Source organism: Scyliorhinus canicula, chromosome 6, assembly GCF_902713615.1.
Source record: "Scyliorhinus canicula chromosome 6, sScyCan1.1, whole genome shotgun sequence".
NCBI lineage: Eukaryota > Metazoa > Chordata > Chondrichthyes > Carcharhiniformes > Scyliorhinidae > Scyliorhinus > Scyliorhinus canicula.
In genome coordinates, this window is record NC_052151.1 from 184,619,849 (window position 1) to 184,637,516 (window position 17,668).

General features: G+C 47.5%; 1 protein-coding gene across 3 annotated transcripts in view; it reads right to left on the reverse strand.

Annotated features, from left to right (window-relative positions):
* The window catches only part of col21a1 (collagen, type XXI, alpha 1), a 363,276-nt gene that overhangs the window by 44,849 nt on the left and 300,759 nt on the right, over nt 1–17,668 (reverse strand). For all 3 annotated transcript variants that reach the window (XM_038800645.1, XM_038800643.1, XM_038800644.1), the window contains 4 exons: nt 12,828–12,872; nt 7,258–7,290; nt 7,008–7,154; nt 6,869–6,923 (listed from right to left, as the gene is read on the reverse strand). In XM_038800645.1, coding sequence (XP_038656573.1) covers nt 6,869–6,923; nt 7,008–7,154; nt 7,258–7,290; nt 12,828–12,872 — 280 coding nt within the window. The remainder of the gene's footprint in view (nt 1–6,868; nt 6,924–7,007; nt 7,155–7,257; nt 7,291–12,827; nt 12,873–17,668) is intronic.

A 17,668-nucleotide genomic window follows, 5' to 3' on the forward strand; every position in this document is an offset into this window, starting at 1 on the left:
ATAGAAGAGCACAATACAAGGTTGCTTAAAGTTCAAACAAGCATTAGGAGAAGTGGGCTGCAGCTCAACAAGCAAAAGTGCCAATTTGGAGTAACTGAGGCCACATTCCTAGATGACAAGCTCTCAATTACGTGGCATTGAACCTGACAAAGACAAAATCCAAGCAATTCTCAACATACCAAAACCACACGGCAAGAAAGCCATCTTAAGAGTATTAGGTTTGATCAATTTTATCGGGAAATTCATTCCAAACCTGTCAGCAAAAACAACACATCCAAGTAATCTCCTGCGCAGGTCAACAGATTTCATTTGGACTGAGCAACATGAGCAAGAGTGGAACAAGCTCAAGACTTCGCTAACCGCCACGCCAGTTCTCACATTTTTTGACCCATCTAAACAGATTAAAGTATTAACAGATGTATCGAAAGATGGTCTAGGAGAAGTTCTGCAATTCGAGCATGACGACTGGAAACCAATTGCATATGCATCACGATCCATGACAACAACAGAGCAGAGGTACGCTCAAATCGAGAAAGAATGCCTCGGTTTAGTTGTAGGCTGGGAGAAATTCCACAGCTACGCGTATGGGCTTCTAACCTACGCAGTTGAGAAAGATCATCTTCCACAAGCATCTCAACCAAATGTCTCCCCGCATTCAGAGATTGATGATGAAGTTACAATGCTGTAACTTCAATCTCATCTACATGCCAGGCAAATATTTGTTCTTAGCAGATGCATTATCGAGAGCGGCGATACAAAATATTAGTTGTGAGATTGCTGAAGATGTAGATCTGCATGTCAATCTTTCACATATGATTTCAATCACGCCACATCAAGTCCGTTGTACCCACAAGCCAATGGCAAAGCCAGAAAGGTATACATATTGTCAAGCAATTGTTGAAGAAGGCAATGAACATAGAACATTACAGTAATGTTAACATAACAGAATTGGTACTGGGTAATGAACCCGGCCAGGTGTTAGATTTAGATGTAGGTGAACACTTTGGTGATAGTGATCACAACTCGGTTATGTTTCCTCTATGTCCCTTCCGACCTGTGAAACCATCTGAAGCCTATCTAACCTACACTATTCCATTTTTATCCACGTGTCTATCCAGTGACTACTTAAATGCCCTTAAAGTTGGCGAGTTAATGAGCAGCCAATCAGATCCATATCTCACACTATTGAGTTACAGAGCGTCACCATTGTCACATGGTAGATCGCTAGCAGAGTTACTCATGAATAGAAGATTGTTCCAGTAATAATAACTTCATTGAGAATTTGGTGGAAGTTTCGCCGACACTTCCGTTTGGGGGCAAAGTCAAGGGAAATGCCGATTCAGGGAAACCTGGGGTGTGATTCTCCGCAAATGCGGCGAATTGTAAAGGCTGCCGTGAAACTGGACGTGTTTCACGGCAGCCTCCGCACCCCCTCCCGGGACCCGATTCTCCCCCCCAGGCGGGGCTAGCAGCAGGGCCCCGTGAAGCATGGCATTGCGGCCTTAGCGACCGTCGCTAAGTCCGCACGCCAAGCGTCACGCCGGCTGATGCGCACGATGATGTCAGTCGTGCATGTGCGGGTTGGACGGCTCCAACCCACTCATGCGCGGGGCTGTCATCTCCCTCGGCCGCCCCGCGGACTGATCCTGCGTGGCGGTGGAGGGAGAAAGAGTGCGTCCGCTACGGACGCACTGCCCGCGATCGTGGGGCACCGATCGCGGGCCCATGCCCCCCGTGGCACGGCCATGGTACAGCCGTGCCAATCGGGGCCCTGGATGCCCAGAACGGGCATGTTGCGGCCGTTTTTACGACGGCAGCAAGCAGGTGTGTTTGCTGCCGTAAAAACGGCCGTAAAGGCCTGGGAACTTGGCCCATCGGCCTTGGGAGAATTGCTGTTCGCCGTAAAAAATGGCGAGCAGCGATTCGTGTCGTGGGGTGGCCGTGGGGGGGGGGAGGGAGGGAAGAATAGCGGGAGGGCGTGAAAAATGTCGGGGACGCCCTCCTGCTAATCTCCCACCCGTCGTGGGGGGCGGAGAATCGCGCCCCACAGATTTGAGCCAGGGAAGTGGGATGGAAATTTCCAGAAATGGAAGGGGAAGGGGATTAAGACACTAAAAGACTTGTTTCTTGGCGGTCGGTTTGCAGGATTGCAGGAGCTAGAAGCGAAGTATGGGCTGGAGCAGGGGGAAATGTTTAGATACATGCAGGTTCGAGATTTTACCAGAAAGAAGATACAGAGCTTCCCAGTGGAGCCGGCCTGCACGTTGCTGGAGGAGGTGCTGACGACAGGGGGACTGGAGAAGGGGGTAGTGTCGGCGGTTTACAGGGCTATTTTAGAACATAGAACATAGAACAGTACAGCACAGAACAGGCCCTTCGGCCCTCGATGTTGTGCCGAGCAATGATCACCCTACCTAAACCCACGTAACCCGTATACCCGTAACCCAACAATCCCCCCATTAACCTTACACTACGGGCAATTTAGCATGGCCAATCCACCTAACCCGCACATCTTTGGACTGTGGGAGGAAACCGGAGCACCCGGAGGAAACCCACGCACACACAGGGAGGACATGCAGACTCCACACAGACAGTGACCCAGCCGGGAATCGAACCTGGGACCCTGGAGCTGTGAAGCATTGATGCTAACCACCATGCTACCGTGAGGCCCCACGGTAGAAGAGGACAAGGCACCACTGGAAGGGATCAAAGCAAAGTGGGAAGGATTCTATGGGAAGCAAGAAATTAAATTGCAGAGCTGTTGGCAATGATCTTTGCATCCTCACTGTCAACAGGGGTGGTACCAGAGGATTGGAGAGTGGCGAATGTCGTGCCCCTGTTCAAAAAAGGGAATAGGGATAACCCTGGGAATTACAGGCCAGTTAGTCTTACTTCGGTGGTAGGCAAAGTAATGGAAAGGGTACGGAGGGATAGGATTTCTGAACATCTGGAAAGACACTGCTTGATTAGGGATAGTCAGCACGGATTTGTGAGGGGTAGGTCTTGCCTTACAAGTCTTATTGAATTCTTTGAGGAGGTGACCAAGCATGTGGGTGAAGGTAAAGCAGTGGATGTAGTGTACATGGATTTTAGTAAGGCATTTGATCAGGTTCCCCATGGTAGGCCTATGCAGAAAGTAAGGAGGCATGGGATAGTGAGAAATTTGGTCAGTTGGATAACGAACTGGCTAACCAATAGAAGTCAGAGAGTGGTGGTGGATGGCAAATATTCAGCCTGGAGCCCAGTTACCAGTGGTGTACCGCAGGGATCAGTTCTGGGTCCTCTGCTGTTTGTGATTTTCATTAATGACTTGGATGAGGGAGTTGAAGGGTGGGTCAGTAAATTTGCAGATGATCCGAAGATTGGTGGAGTTGTGGATAGTGAGGAGGGCTGTTGTCGGCTGCAAAGAGACATAGATAGGATGCAGAGCTGGGCTGAGAAGTGGCAGATGGAGTTTAACCCTGACAAGTGTGAGGTTGTCCATTTTGGAAGGACAAATATGATTGCGGAATACAGGGTTAACGGTAGGGTTCTTGGCAATGTAGATGAGCAGAGAGATCTTGTGGTCTATGTTCATAGATCTTTGAAAGTTGCCACTCAAGTGGATAGAGCTGTGAAGAAGGCCTATGGTGTGCTAGCGTTCATTAACAGAGGGATTGAGTTTAAGAGTCGTGAGGTGATGATGCAGCTGTACAAAACCTTGGTAAGGCCACATTTGGAGTACTGTGTGCAGTTCTGGTCGCCTCATTATAGGAAGGATGTGGAAGCTTTGGAAAAGGAGATTTACCAGGATGTTGCCTGGAATGGAGAGTAGGTCTTACGAGGAAAGGTTGAGGGTGCTAGGCCTTTTCTCATTAGAACGGAGAAGGATGAGGGGCAACTTGATAGAGGTTTATAAGGTGATCAGGGGAATAGATAGAGTAGACAGTCAGAGACTTTTTCCCCGGGTGGAACAAACCATTACAAGGAGACATAAATTTAAGGTGAATAGTGGAAGATATAGAGGGGATGTCAGAGGTAGGTTCTTTACCCAGAGAGTAGTGGGGGCGTGGAATGCAGTGCCTGTGGAAGTAGTTGAGTCAGAAACATTGGGGGCCTTCAAGCGGCTATTGGATAGGTACATGGATTATGGTAGAATAATAGAGTTTAGATTAATTTGTTCTTAAGGGCAGCACGGTAGCATTGTGGATAGCACAATTGCTTCACAGCTCCAGGGTCCCAGGTTTGATTCTGGCTTGGGTCACTGTCTGTGTGGAGTCTGCACATCCTCCCCGTGTGTGCGTGGGTTTCCTCCGGGTGCTCCGGTTTCCTCCCACAGTCCAAAGATGTGCAGGTTGGGTGGATTGGCCATGATAAATTGCCCTTAGATTATCATAGAATTTTGGACACTATGATTAAACTAGGACAAAAGTTCGGCACAACATCGTGGGCCAAAGGGCCTGTTCTGTGCTGTATTTCTTTATGTTCTATGTTTATGTTAAGAGTTGGGAGAGGTTATAGAGGAGGGGTCTGGTGTGAGGTGCTCCGGAGAGTGAACGCCTCCACTTTGTGCGCAAGGTTGGGGCTGATACAGCTGAAGGTGGTATATAGAGCACACCTCATAAGGACGAGGATGAGCCGGCTCCTTGAAGGGGTAGAAGATGTGTGTGAAAGTTGCAAGGGGGGGGGGGGGGCGCAAGTCACGTTGATATGTTTTGGTCCTGTCCAAAGCTGGAGGATTACTGGAAGGAGGTTTTTAGGGTAATCACTAAAGTGGTGCACGTGAAACTGGACCCGGGCCCTCAGGAGGCCATATTCGGGGCATCGGACCAGCTGGGGTTGAAAACGGGTGCGGAGGCAGATGTTGTAGCCTTCACCTCGTTGATCGCCGAATGCGGATCCTGATGGGATGGCGAGCGGCCTCTCCATCCTGTGCCCTGGCGTGGCGGGGGGACCTGTTGGAATTCTTGACTCTTGAGAAGGTTAAGTTTGAACTGAGGGGAAGGAGGGAGGGGTTCTACAATTCATGGGCGTTATTCATTATGCACTTTCAAGAACTGGATAACATTGGACATTTGTTGGGGAGGGGGGGTTTGGGAGGGTTGTGGGGAGGGGGACTGGATGTGTTAATGGTGACTATGGGTGATTCCAGATTCTTTTTTGTCATTTGTTTATGTGAACATGCGGGCTGATGTTTGGGGGTTTGGTGGGAGGATGGGATCGTTGTTATTGATATGGGGATTGACATTACATTCATTACTGATTATTGTTTATTGTTGGTGGGTGCAAATTTGGGAGAAAATGTGTCAAAGGAGAATAAAAATATTTTTAAAAAAATGAATAGAAGGTTGCGTATCACACTTCCATTCTTGGAAAATAAGGAGGGAATGCAATGGTACTGCAGGAAATACAAAACATTCACACGAAACAAAAGCAGTTCTGTGATAGAGTATCTGGAACTTTACCACCTCGGAGTAGTGATGACATAGTGAGAGTAGAAGATTAGGTAATTGTTCGAGAAAAGCCACTTTACTTGAAGAAGTAGCACCTCGTTCCTATAATGTACAGACAGAGGATGGGCTGCTTTTAAGAAGAAATCGTCGCACACTCTGGAAAACCAGAGAAGACTTTCAGAACAACATAATTGATGATGAATCTACGTGAGAATCAACGTCAGCTGCAGTGTCAGATAGTTCAGCAGTTCCTGATCATGAGAATGTCATGGAGAACATTGAAACTACAAGTTCTGAGCAGCAAGGTCAAACTTTGAGAAGGTCAACCAGAGTTAGAAGAAAACCTGATCAACTCAATTTGTAGATTTGAACTATTTGTACATTCTCTGCTTGCTGTTCTTATATATATATATATATATATATATATTTGTTAAACCAGTTTTAAAAAATGTAAAGGAAAAATTTATACCGTTAGGCTTACAGGCTAATGATAACACATGTAAATATACTGATGATAATGTATTAATTTATTCCTTCAAAGGAAAGGGGATGTAGTGATATCATGATTGTGTTATAATTCACAGACTGACCATTGGCATATAAGTGAATGTAAGAGTCAAGTGACCTCAGACTGACTAGGGAGCTGGAAGAGAGAGGTTGCTTGACATGATCATGCTGTTATTCATCTATTGTTTTGTAAATAGCTGATCCACAGTTAATGTTAATAAATTGTTTATAGCTTTAGCTACAAGTGTTCTTGTAATATAAATCAGGCCATCCAACAAGATGACATCGCTCGGATCAACAACTTTGGGAATCCTTACTTGGGGTGGGTGGTAACCATCTCCAATAGTGTTCTTATTGATCCTCTTTAATTGCTTCTGTACTCTTAATTTCTTCTATTAACACTAAGACAAAATACTTAAGCCCCTCTGCTTTCCCTCACTGTCACATACAAAATACCCGCTTCAAATATTTGTCCAATTCCCTTCTGAAATTTAATATTGTGTGTGTTTTCACCACCCTTTTTTTCCACTGAGTTCCAGATCATAACTCAATGCATAAAACAAATCTCATCTCCTCGCTGTTTCTTTGCTAATTACCTTAAATCTGCATCTTCTGATTAGTGACTCACCAGCCGGTGGAAAGTTTCACTTTGTATACTCTGTAAAAATAACCCTTCATAACTTTGAACACTTTTATTGAATCATTCCTTAAGCTACTCTGCTCTAAAGAGAGCAAGCTGAATTTATATATAACTTCACAAAAGTGAAATCCGTCATCCCTGACAATTTACTTCTCCTTATACATTTCAACAGAAAATTCTATATTGAATTCTCTCTCAGTAGCATTAGGAACAACATTTTGTTTGCTGTGAACATTTCAACTAATTTGAGTTGATCTTAAATCTGGAAGGATTAATGCTTCATACTTACTTCTTAGCACATCCATGCAAACCTGTCGGATGTATTCATCTGAAATGACTCTTCCCTATTAAAACAGTTTGGCATTAGGAATGAGCAAAAGCATACAAAACAAGAAATTGTATCAAAATAAAATTAGATGTACACCTACAGAAATTCCTTCTGGCCCTGGTGGTCCTGGTTGTCCTGAAAGTCCATTGTTTCCTTTAGGCCCTGAATGCCCATTTCTGCCAGGTATGCCAGGTTCTCCCTTTTGACCTCTAATGCCTGCAGTGCCCAGTGCTCCTGGCTCACCTGGCTAGAAGAATAAGACTCTAAATAACAGTGATAGTATTGTCATTTTATAATACTTAAATAGAATATGAACAATTCCTTTGCTAGTCTTTTTTTGGCTGGCCTACCTTTCCGTTTGATCCTTCTGAGCCTTTTGTCCCCTGCAGAAAATAATTATATTATCAGTGTACTTAATTTTACTAATGCACCCTGGCAAAAGTTCAGTAAAATCTGTCTCATTATTTGTGAAATGGTCACGGTTACATATTGTAGTATATATAGTGTGTCAATGCAACATGATTTGCCAATATATTACAAAATAACTAATTTATAATTTAGGATTAATATTGTCAATCTAACTCGCAAGTACATTCTAGCATGACAACGGAGATGTATGGCCTTAATATTGGATTGGATTGGATTTGTTTATTGTCACGTGTACCGAGGTATATTGAAAAGTATTTTTCTGTGAGCGGCTCAAACAGATCTTTTAGTACATGAAAATAAAATAAAATAAAAAGAAAATACATAAAAGGGCAACACAAGGTACAAAATGTAAATACATAGCATACAGGAGTGTAGTATTAATCAGGTCAGTCCATGGACTTAACAGCTATAACTTCAACCCTGTTAGCTACTTATTGTTGCCCCAATCTATCAATAGAATTTTGCAGCTGTGAACAAGTCCAATAACTTTGATAATATACTTGGAAAGCATTATTCACTAAATAAAGCCACCAAAGAAAACACCGTTGCTCGTAGTTCGATTTATTTATTTATTTTCCATTATTTGTTTTGTAAATTTAGAGTACCCAATTACTTTTTTTCCAATTAAGGGGCAATTTAGCAAGGCCAATCACCCACCCTGCACATCCTTGGGTTGTGTGAAAACTCCACACAATGACTCGGGGCCGGGATCAAACCCGGGTCCTCGGCGTTGTGAGGCAGCAGTGCTAACCACTCCACCATCATGCTGCCCTGCTAGTAGTTCGATTTATGATGGTAATTAAATTATTTGTGTGAACTAAGCTCCTCAGCATTTTGTCAACCGTGACTGTGATTGCTCAATACAACTGACATTGTTACCATTGTTAGATCAGGCTGTTCTTCACTACATTGTTCCTGGCTGTACAGAAAACTCAAATAATTTTAAAATACAAAAATGTAGTCACTTGTTATGATATTTTGAAGATATTCTTCAATAGAAAGTTACAAAGGAATATACACAGACCAAATAGTAGATGGAGTTCAATGCGAATAAGTGCGAACTCATTCACTTTTGATATAGGAAAGACAAACTATTTTTTAACGGCAACAGACTACGAGCTGAGGGGTGTGGTATTATCATGAATCTAAGAACTGCAAGGGTTAATGAAATGTTCAGATCAGCCACTAGAGGGAGCTAGAGTTACAAGTATATAAGACGTTGATGCTAAGCCTTGTGTGGGAGAGAAGTAAGGAGTTAGCTAGAGTACAGACTGAAGGAAAGATAGTGTGAGTGAGAGCAGATCATAATTAATAATAGCATAGAGATTAGTTAGAGGTGAGTATAGATTATATGTTAATTATCAACTGTGTATTATTTAGAAGTACGTGGCGAATCTACATTAATAAATTTATAGCTTTGTCCAAGTTAAAGCTAATTTGTGGTCTTTGTGAACACTAGGCCAACCATTCTGAATTTAGCAACACAAAGGACACCACAAGGGGGAGCAATAGAATTTGAGTGTCCATAAATGTAAATCATTTAAAATTACTGCCTAGGCACAAGAAGTAGTCAAAACATCTATTGGAATGTTGTTGTTTTTTCTCAAGGCAGTTGGAATACAAAAGTGAGAAATTGATGCTTCAGTTGTATCGAGCCTTGGGCAGATTTTCTTTGGAGTAGTGCATTTAGTTTTGGAAAGATATATTGGAGGGGGCACAGCACAAATTCACCAGCATAATAAATTTTAAAGGAATAAATTATGAGGATAGTATTCTTTTGAGTTTAGAAGTGAGTGGTGATTTAGTGATAGAGGGGTGAATAGGCTAACTGGAGAATATATTGGGCTGGATTCTCCGGTCCCCATTGCGTGCATCTCAGAGGCGCGTTGTTCGCTATCGGCTAGTATTCTTCCCTATACCCTCCGCTTGTCAATGGGATTTCCCATTGAATGGCTTAAAAATCTACCGGCAAATTCCAGTCAGTCTGGTTGGGAATTCAACAGCAATATGGCATATTCTTCTTTCCAGGATGAATTCAGGAAACAAGTGTACACTGGAAATATGGAACACTTTTACCTCAATGACTCTGAATTGAGCTTTTCAAGACTGATAATTGTGGACATGATTTAAATGGAAAACAATTTATGTCTGGTTTTGGGGACGTTACAAATCAGAGAATTTACAGCCTCCCATCCATTGACTCTGTCTAAACCTCCCACTGCCTTGGAAAAGCGGGCAGCATAATCAAAGACCCCTGCCAGGTCATTCTGTCTTCCAACTTCGTCCATCGGGCAGGAGATACAAAAGTCTGAAAATACGCACCAACAGGTTCAAAACAGCTTCTTCCCTGCTGTTACCAAACTCCTGAATAACCCTGTTATAGACTGAACAGATCTCTTCATACATCTTCTCTACTGAGTATGCTCACCCGATGCTTGTGCCTATGTATTTACATTGTGTGTTTATGCATTTCTTATGTTTTTCATGTATGGAACCATCTTTTTGGACAGTAAGCAGAACACGTTTTCACTGTACCTCGGTACACATGATAATAAATCAAATTAAAATTCAATTCAATTTAGCAATAGGAAGGGGTTCCACTCCTTGCATGTGGCGTTGGTATATGACCACCAGATGCACATCATTCATGTCTGCGCCCGATATCCTGGCAGTGTGCACGGTGCATACATCCTGGTGCACGCGAGGTACTCCCTCGGGTTAGGGGTTGGCTCTTGGGTGACAAGGGTTATCCGCTGATGGCTAATGACACCTGTTTGGAAGTCCAGGCCAATGCAGAGGCCCATTATAACAACGCCTATGCAGCAATCAGGAATGTCACTGAGCGGAACTCAAGATGCGTTTCCGATGCCTGTAATGCACCGGTGTGGCTCTGCAATATAGCAGCAGGAGGATCTCGAACATCATGCTGACCTGCTGTGTCCTGCACAACATCACACAGCAGAGGGGGGAACATGCTGGAGGAGGAGAAGGAAAAATGTTCGTTCTCATGTAACAAGAAGGATGAGAACGGTGTCCAGGAAGAACTGGGCGTGGAGCCCAGGCTGGCAGGACAGGCCCCCCCCCCCTACCCCCCCCCCCCCCACCCACCCCTACCCCCCCCCCCCCCCCACCCCTACCCCCCCCCCCCAATGTGTGCTCCAGGGCTGCCACACATGGGGCAGCCTCATCAACTCCCGATTTGCCGAATAAAAGGCCTAACCACCTGCAGCTCTGTCGCCCTGTCCCACCTCTCCATGCCCCCTCCACACTTCCAAATTGTACCACTTCCCTCTCCCACAGCCTTCACTCCATCTTCCCTCTCCCACTGTCCTTCACTCCATCTTCCCTCTCCCACTGTCCTTCACTCCATCTTCCCTCTCCCACTGCCCTTCACACCATCTTCCCTCTCCCACTGTCCTTCACTCCATCTTCCCTCTCCCACAGCCTTCACTCCATCTTCCCTCTCCCACTGCCCTTCACTCCATCTTCCCTCTCCCACTGCCCTTCACACCATCTTCCCTCTCCCACAGCCTTCACTCCATCTTCCCTCTCCCACTGTCCCTCACTCCATCTTCCCTCTCCCACTCTCCTTCACTCCATCTTCCCACTCCCACTGTCCTTCACTCCATCTTCCCTCTCCCACTGCCCTTCACACCATCTTCCCTCTCCCACTGTCCTTCACTCCATCTTCCTTCTCCCACAGCCTTCACTCCATCTTCCCTCTCCCACAGCCTTCACTCCATCTTCCCTCTCCCACTGTCCCTCACTCCATCTTCCCTCTCCCACTGCCCTTCACACCATCTTCCCTCTCCCACTGTCCTTCACTCCATCTTCCCTCTCCCACAGCCTTCACTCCATCTTCCCTCTCCCACTGCTCTTCACTCCACTTTCCTGGTCCCACCTCTCTTCATTGCACCTTTTCCTATCCCACAGCCCTTTATTCACTTTCCCTCTCCCATAACCCTTCACTCCATTCCACCACCCTAGCTCTTCTCCCACCGAGGGTCCTACCAGCACCACCCCAGGGTGTTGGGCCTGGGTTGGCAATGTCCACGTGACGGAGGGTGATGACGATTTGTTGTGAGATGAGCTCTGGTGCTCCTCACCATCTGACAAACTCCTACTTTTAGAATCATATTCCACTGTCCGTCAGGTGATCCCTGCATATCAGCTGGCCAATCCATCTCATGGGCCCGAATATCCTTAGGGCAGGGGGCGGGTGGAAACTCGAGATGGTGAGCGGTGACAGGTCACTCACTGGGTAAGCTGCCATACCAGTTGGCCTCACATTTCTGGCCTCATTCCCTGTTCCCATACCCTGCCCGCTCTCTTTTTTAGTCACTGGGTCCCAGTCCTCTGGTAAGACTGGCAGCACTGACCGTCTCTGCCAACTCCTCCCAGGCCTTGTTGACAATGGTGGGCTTTAGTCTTCTTCCCACCCTGGGGAAGAGGTTCCCCTCCTGTCCTCCCAGACCGCGTCAAGCATTCTGTCCAGCTCTCTCTCCATGAGCCTCGGGGCAGACCTGGGCACAATGGGTGAATCGCGCAAGGCCCCAAATCGGGCTCTGCACCCGGTGAGTAACCTTGCGTGGGTTACTTGACACACTCTGCCTGGCGTGGTCTGAATATTTAACCCAGATGCCGGATTTATCTGGTGCCTGGGACTTACCGGCTGTGCCAGTGAGACCCCACCAGGGCGCTGTTTAATACTGGTCCACTTTACACATTGTGACAGCCCCTGGGGATTGGAAATCTGTGGGTGGTCGGAATCAGGGCAGATGGCACCCTGGCACTCCGACTCGCATCTTGTCACCACCAGACAAGCACTTGGCGGTGCCAACCAGGCACCCTGGCAGTGCCACCCTGCCACAGCCAGGGTGCCCAGTTGGCACTCTCAGGCCTGGCTAGGTTGCCCAAGTCCGAGGTTGGCACCAGGGGGCCTTGCCAGGGAGAGGGGAGGTTCCTGGCGGCCTCCCCACAATTGGGGACTGAGGTGGGGGGGGGGGGGGGGGGGGGGGGGGGGGGGGGGGACCTGAAAGGAGGAAAATGATTGGGGCTTCCAGACAAAATGGCGCCCCAATTTGCATGGACCCTTTCCTGCTGGAGATCTTCAGCTCTCCAGCAAGAAATTCTTCCAAATGCAGCCTCAGAGGAGAAACTCCATGAGGCCAAAACAAAACGGCATAATGCCGTTGGATAGCGGGATTTTTCTCGGTGCTGAACGCACCTTTCATCGGGTTTTAATTTGAGCTCGCTGAATCGCGCCCTTAGTAGAATAGAATTTCATAGTTAGTCTCCTAAATGGAGACTACTATTTCAGATTTCTAGCATCTGCTGTATTTTGCTTTTGTAGTTACCTTGAGCATTGTGTGAGGTTATTGCTATTTGGCATACAGATCTTAAACACATCGAAGTCAAAAACCCTTAATATAATGCTGTATGAAGAAATACAAAGGGGAATAAACTACAAGCAAGGGGAAATATATGCTACCTGTAGTCCTGGTATTCCTCGCTCTCCTGTTGTACCACTGTCACCCTTTTGAAAAGAAATAGAAATCAGTATTACTAAGAGGATCTCCATGTAATGCCAATAAATTAAGATTATTTCAGCAAGATAAAATTCTTACTTCAATATCTAATAGTCCTAACTTGGGCAAGAGCATCAAAATGATATTTTTTACTAATTTGTTGTCAGTAAGTAAACATTCAAATAGGTAAATATTTGAAATAAAATTTGTCAGATATCAATTGATTCCATTATAATCTAGTGTACGGTAATTATTCAAAGGAAATTACTGGATAAAGATAGTACTCTAATTGTCATGTCTTTGCTTTCCAAAAGAAATACAAGAGATATTTAAACTGGAAAAAGGGAGATAATTGATAAACAATTCTTACTTAAGTGAGGGTAAAATCCCCAGTTTAGATTGATTGCATCTTGCATATTAAAATACGTTATGGGAAAATAGCAAAGGCACATTGAATAAGAATATAAGAACTAGGAGCAGGAGTAGGCCATCTGGCCCCTCGAGCCTGCTCCGCCATTCAATGAGATCATGGCTGATCTTTTGTGGACTCAGCTCCACTTTCCGGCCTGAACACCATAACCCTTAATCCCTTTATTCTTCAAAAAACTATCTATCTTTACCTTAAAAACATGTATATTACCTTAAAAACATGTACAAAAAGAAAGAAAATAAAAAAAGGGAACAGGATGATAGCTAATTTGATTCCTGTATTTAGAAAGGGAGGTAATGCATGGAATTATTGACCCGATTATAGAACTGAAGCTTAGTGTCAGCAATTGCCAATGGTGCCAATAATGGCAATGCGTTTGGTGTTCGCCGTTATTGAATAACAGAGCAGTTCAGTAATTTCCAGAATGTGTATTGCAGCATGTGGTGAATGTGATTCACACTATATATAGTTGCCAATATCACTCCATGTATATATGTTCGTTATCTACCCGTTGTAAGATCAATGCTGTATATAGTTGCCAATATAACTCCGTGTATATATGTTCACTATCCACCATTGTAAGTGCAGTTGCACTATCCGACCACCAGGGGGAGTCGCTCTGGGAGTACGTGAGAGTTTGTACTGGGCTCCTTCCTTGGCTCCACCCAGGACTCCTCCCCCTCGGACCGATGTATAAAGATGTGCCTTAGAGCCAGCCTGCCAGTTCATCTGAAGTTCATCGACGAATAGGCTGGCTCTGTTGTAAGTGTATTAAAGCCTCTGTTCAGATCCAACAACACGTGTTCGCTGAATTGATGGTTCCATCAATTTAATACACTTAAGAAGCTGCCGAAGGAAAGCATGGAATCCGCTCTAAAACCAGGACGTCTAGAACTCGATCCGCAGGGTGCAGAGGCGAAAGAAACCTTCTGTCACTGGCTGAAATGTTTTAAGGCCTACCGGGCCGAAATCAGCACCGCTGAAACTACGGAGGAACAAAAGCTCAGCCTACTGCACGCGAGGGTAAGCCACAGAATTTCTACACAACTAAATCCAGCCGGTTCCTACACCGCAGTGCTGCCGATTTTGGACAAAATGTATATTAGGCCCATGAACGAGGTCTTTGCCCGCCATGTGTTGACGACTCGCCGACAATGGTCTACTGAAACTTTAGCTGAATTTGCACGTGAGTTGAACAATCTCTCAAATGACTGCAATTACCAGGCCGTAACCGCGGCTGAACATAGGGAGCTTGCTGTGGGGGATGTTTTTATAGCGGGCCTTCGATCTAGCTATGTACGCCAGAGACTATTAGAAAATGGGGCCCAGGGCTTAGAGACTATCGTAGAGGCTGCTATCACAATGGAAGTTTCCTTCCGCAGCCTCAACTCGTTTCCCGCGGACCCCGCTAACCCCACATGGGCCCCCGACCTGAGGACCCCCCAAGCCTGTGCCGCAAGGCCCCCCAGCTATCGCCCTGCCACAGCCGGCCGCCCTACTGTCCCAGTCAACTACTCAAACTATCCAGCTGCTCCAGCTAATTACTCAGCTCCCCCAGCCAGCTACTCAGCTCGCCAAACCAGTTATTCAACTGCTCCAACCTGCCACTATTCAGCTCCCCAAACCAGTTATTCAACTGCTCCAGCCTGCCACTTCTGTGGACAAAGCCAGATCAGTGCCCTGCAGCAGCTGCGGGAAGAAAGGCCACTATGCTAAAGTGTGCCTCGGCAGAAGGGCCCCAGCCCTCAACACCCCAACAGTCCAAAACATCGCCCCCAGCACAAGCAGGCCCGCGGGGCCCGAAATGCTGCGGCCTACGCTCAGGCTCTGCCCCCTCCCACCACGTGCGATCCATGGGGACCCCCATCTTGGCAAACCTCCACCATGCGGCCGGCCACATGCGATTCATGGGGGCCGCCATCTTGGACTCCCACTTCATCACCACCCTCCACGTGCGATTCACGGGCCCTAGCTGCATCCCCAGACTCAAACAGCTCATCGGAGGAGTACGACCTCCCCGGGCAGTCACCACATGGCCCGCAACTCAGCGCAGTGTTCCTGCATCAAGCTCGCCAGAACGCAGCGGCATCTACTCGACAGGACGCCAGATCGGAAGAATTCGACTCCCCTGGGCACCCACCACGCGGCCCGCAACTCAACGCGGTCACCTTCGACCAATCTCGCCCCAAGCATCTGAGAAATTCGATGATGGAGGTCTTGATCAACGGGTACAACCTGTCGTGCCTCTTCGACTCCGGGAGCACAGAGAGCTTCATACACCCAGAGCTGGTAAGACGCTGTTCCCTCCCTATTTATCCCATCAACCAAACTATCGCCCTCGCTTCGGGCTCACATTCCATCCAAATCCAAGGCCGCACTACAGCAATGCTAACGATTCGAGGCGCTAGCAATTCCAAATTTAAACTGTATGTCTTGCCCGACCTCTGCGCGCCACTCCTCTTAGGCTTGGATTTCCAATGTAATCTCAAGAGTCTCACCCTCAGCTTCGGAGGGCCCCTGCCCCCACTCACTATCTGCAGCCTCGCCACGCTGCGCATCGCCCCCCCCCCTCCTCTCTTCGCCAACCTCACCCCGGATTGCAAACCGGTAGCCACCCGCAGCAGGTGGTACAGCCTGCAGGATAGGGTATTTATCAGAACGGAGGTCCGAAGGCTGCTCAGTGAGGGGATCATAGAGGCCAGTAACAGTCCCTGGAGAGCTCAGGTGGTGGTCGTCAAGACCGGGGGAAAATTCCGCATGGTCGTCGATTATAGCCAGACCAACAATCGCTTTACGCTCCTAGACGCGTATCTCCTCCCCAGAATTGCAGACATGGTAAACCAGATCGGCCAATATCGGGTATTTTCCACGGTGGATCTGAAGTCTGCATACCACCAGCTCCCAATCAGCCCGGAGGACCGCCACTACACGGCTTTCGAGGCCGATGGCCGCCTCTTCCATTTCCTCCGGGTTCCCTTCGGCGTCACTAACGGGGTTTCGGTGTTCCAACGAGCAATGGACCGAATGGTAGACCAGTACTGGCTACGGGCCACGTTTCCGTATCTGGATAATGTTACCATCTGCGGCTATGACCAGCAGGACCACGACGCCAACCTCCACCGTTTTCTCCAGGCGGCCCAAAAATTAAACCTTACATATAACAAGGAGAAATGCGTGTTCCGCACAAACAGACTAGCCATCCTCGGCTACGTCATGGAGAACGGAGTCCTGGGCCCAGACCCGGACCGCATGCGCCCCTTAGAACTCCCCTCCCCCATGGCCCTCAAACGGTGATTGGGGCTCTTTTCGTACTATGCCCAGTGGGTCCCCCAATATGCGGACAAAGCACGCCCACTCTTCAAGGCCACACTATTTCCCCCGTCTGCTGAGGCGCGCCAGGCCTTCAGCTGCATCAGGGACGACATCACCAAAGCAGCCATGTGGGCGGTGGATGAATCCACTCCCTTTCAGGTTGAAAGCGACGCCTCAGAGGTAGCACTAGCAGCCACTTTAAACCAAGCAGGGTGGCCCGTTGCATTTTTCTCCCGTACCCTATCCGCTTCGGAACTCCGACACTCCTCAGTCGAGAAGGAAGCACAAGCCATCGTGGAGGCTGTCCGACACTGGAGGCACTACCTCGCAGGTAGGAGGTTCACCCTCATTACTGACCAACGGTCGGTCGCCTTCATGTTCAACAACTCGCAAAGGGGCAAAATTAAAAATGACAAAATTCTTCGGTGGAGGATTGAACTCTCCACCTACAATTACGATATCAAATATCGACCGGAGAAGCTCAACGAGCCCTCGGATGCCGTATCCTGCGGGACATGCGCCAGCGCACAAATCAGCCGCCTAAAAGCCATCCACGATGACCTCTGCCACCCAGGGGTCACCCGGCTCGCCCACTACATCAGAGCCCGAAACCTGCCTTTCTCCAACGAGGAGGTAAAAGCGGTCACCAGGGACTGCCCGATCTGTGCGGAGTGCAAATCGCACTTCTATAGACCAGATAGGGCCCACCTGGTCAAGGCTTCTAGGCCCTTTGAACGCCTTGCGATCGATTTCAAAGGGCCACTCCCCTCCACTAACAAAAACATTTACTTCCTTAACATTATTGCCGAGTTCTCCCGATTCCCCTTCGCCATCCCATGCCCCGATATGACCTCCCACACAGTCATTAGGGCCCTGCATAGTGTCTTCACCCTGTTCGGTTTCCCCAGCTACGTGCACAGCGACCGGGGTGCGTCCTTTATGAGTGACGAGCTGCGTCAGTACCTGCTCGACAAGGGCATCGCCTCGAGCAGGACTACCAGTTACAACCCCAGGGGGAATGGACAGGTGGAGAGGGAGAACGCGACGGTCTGGAAGACCGTC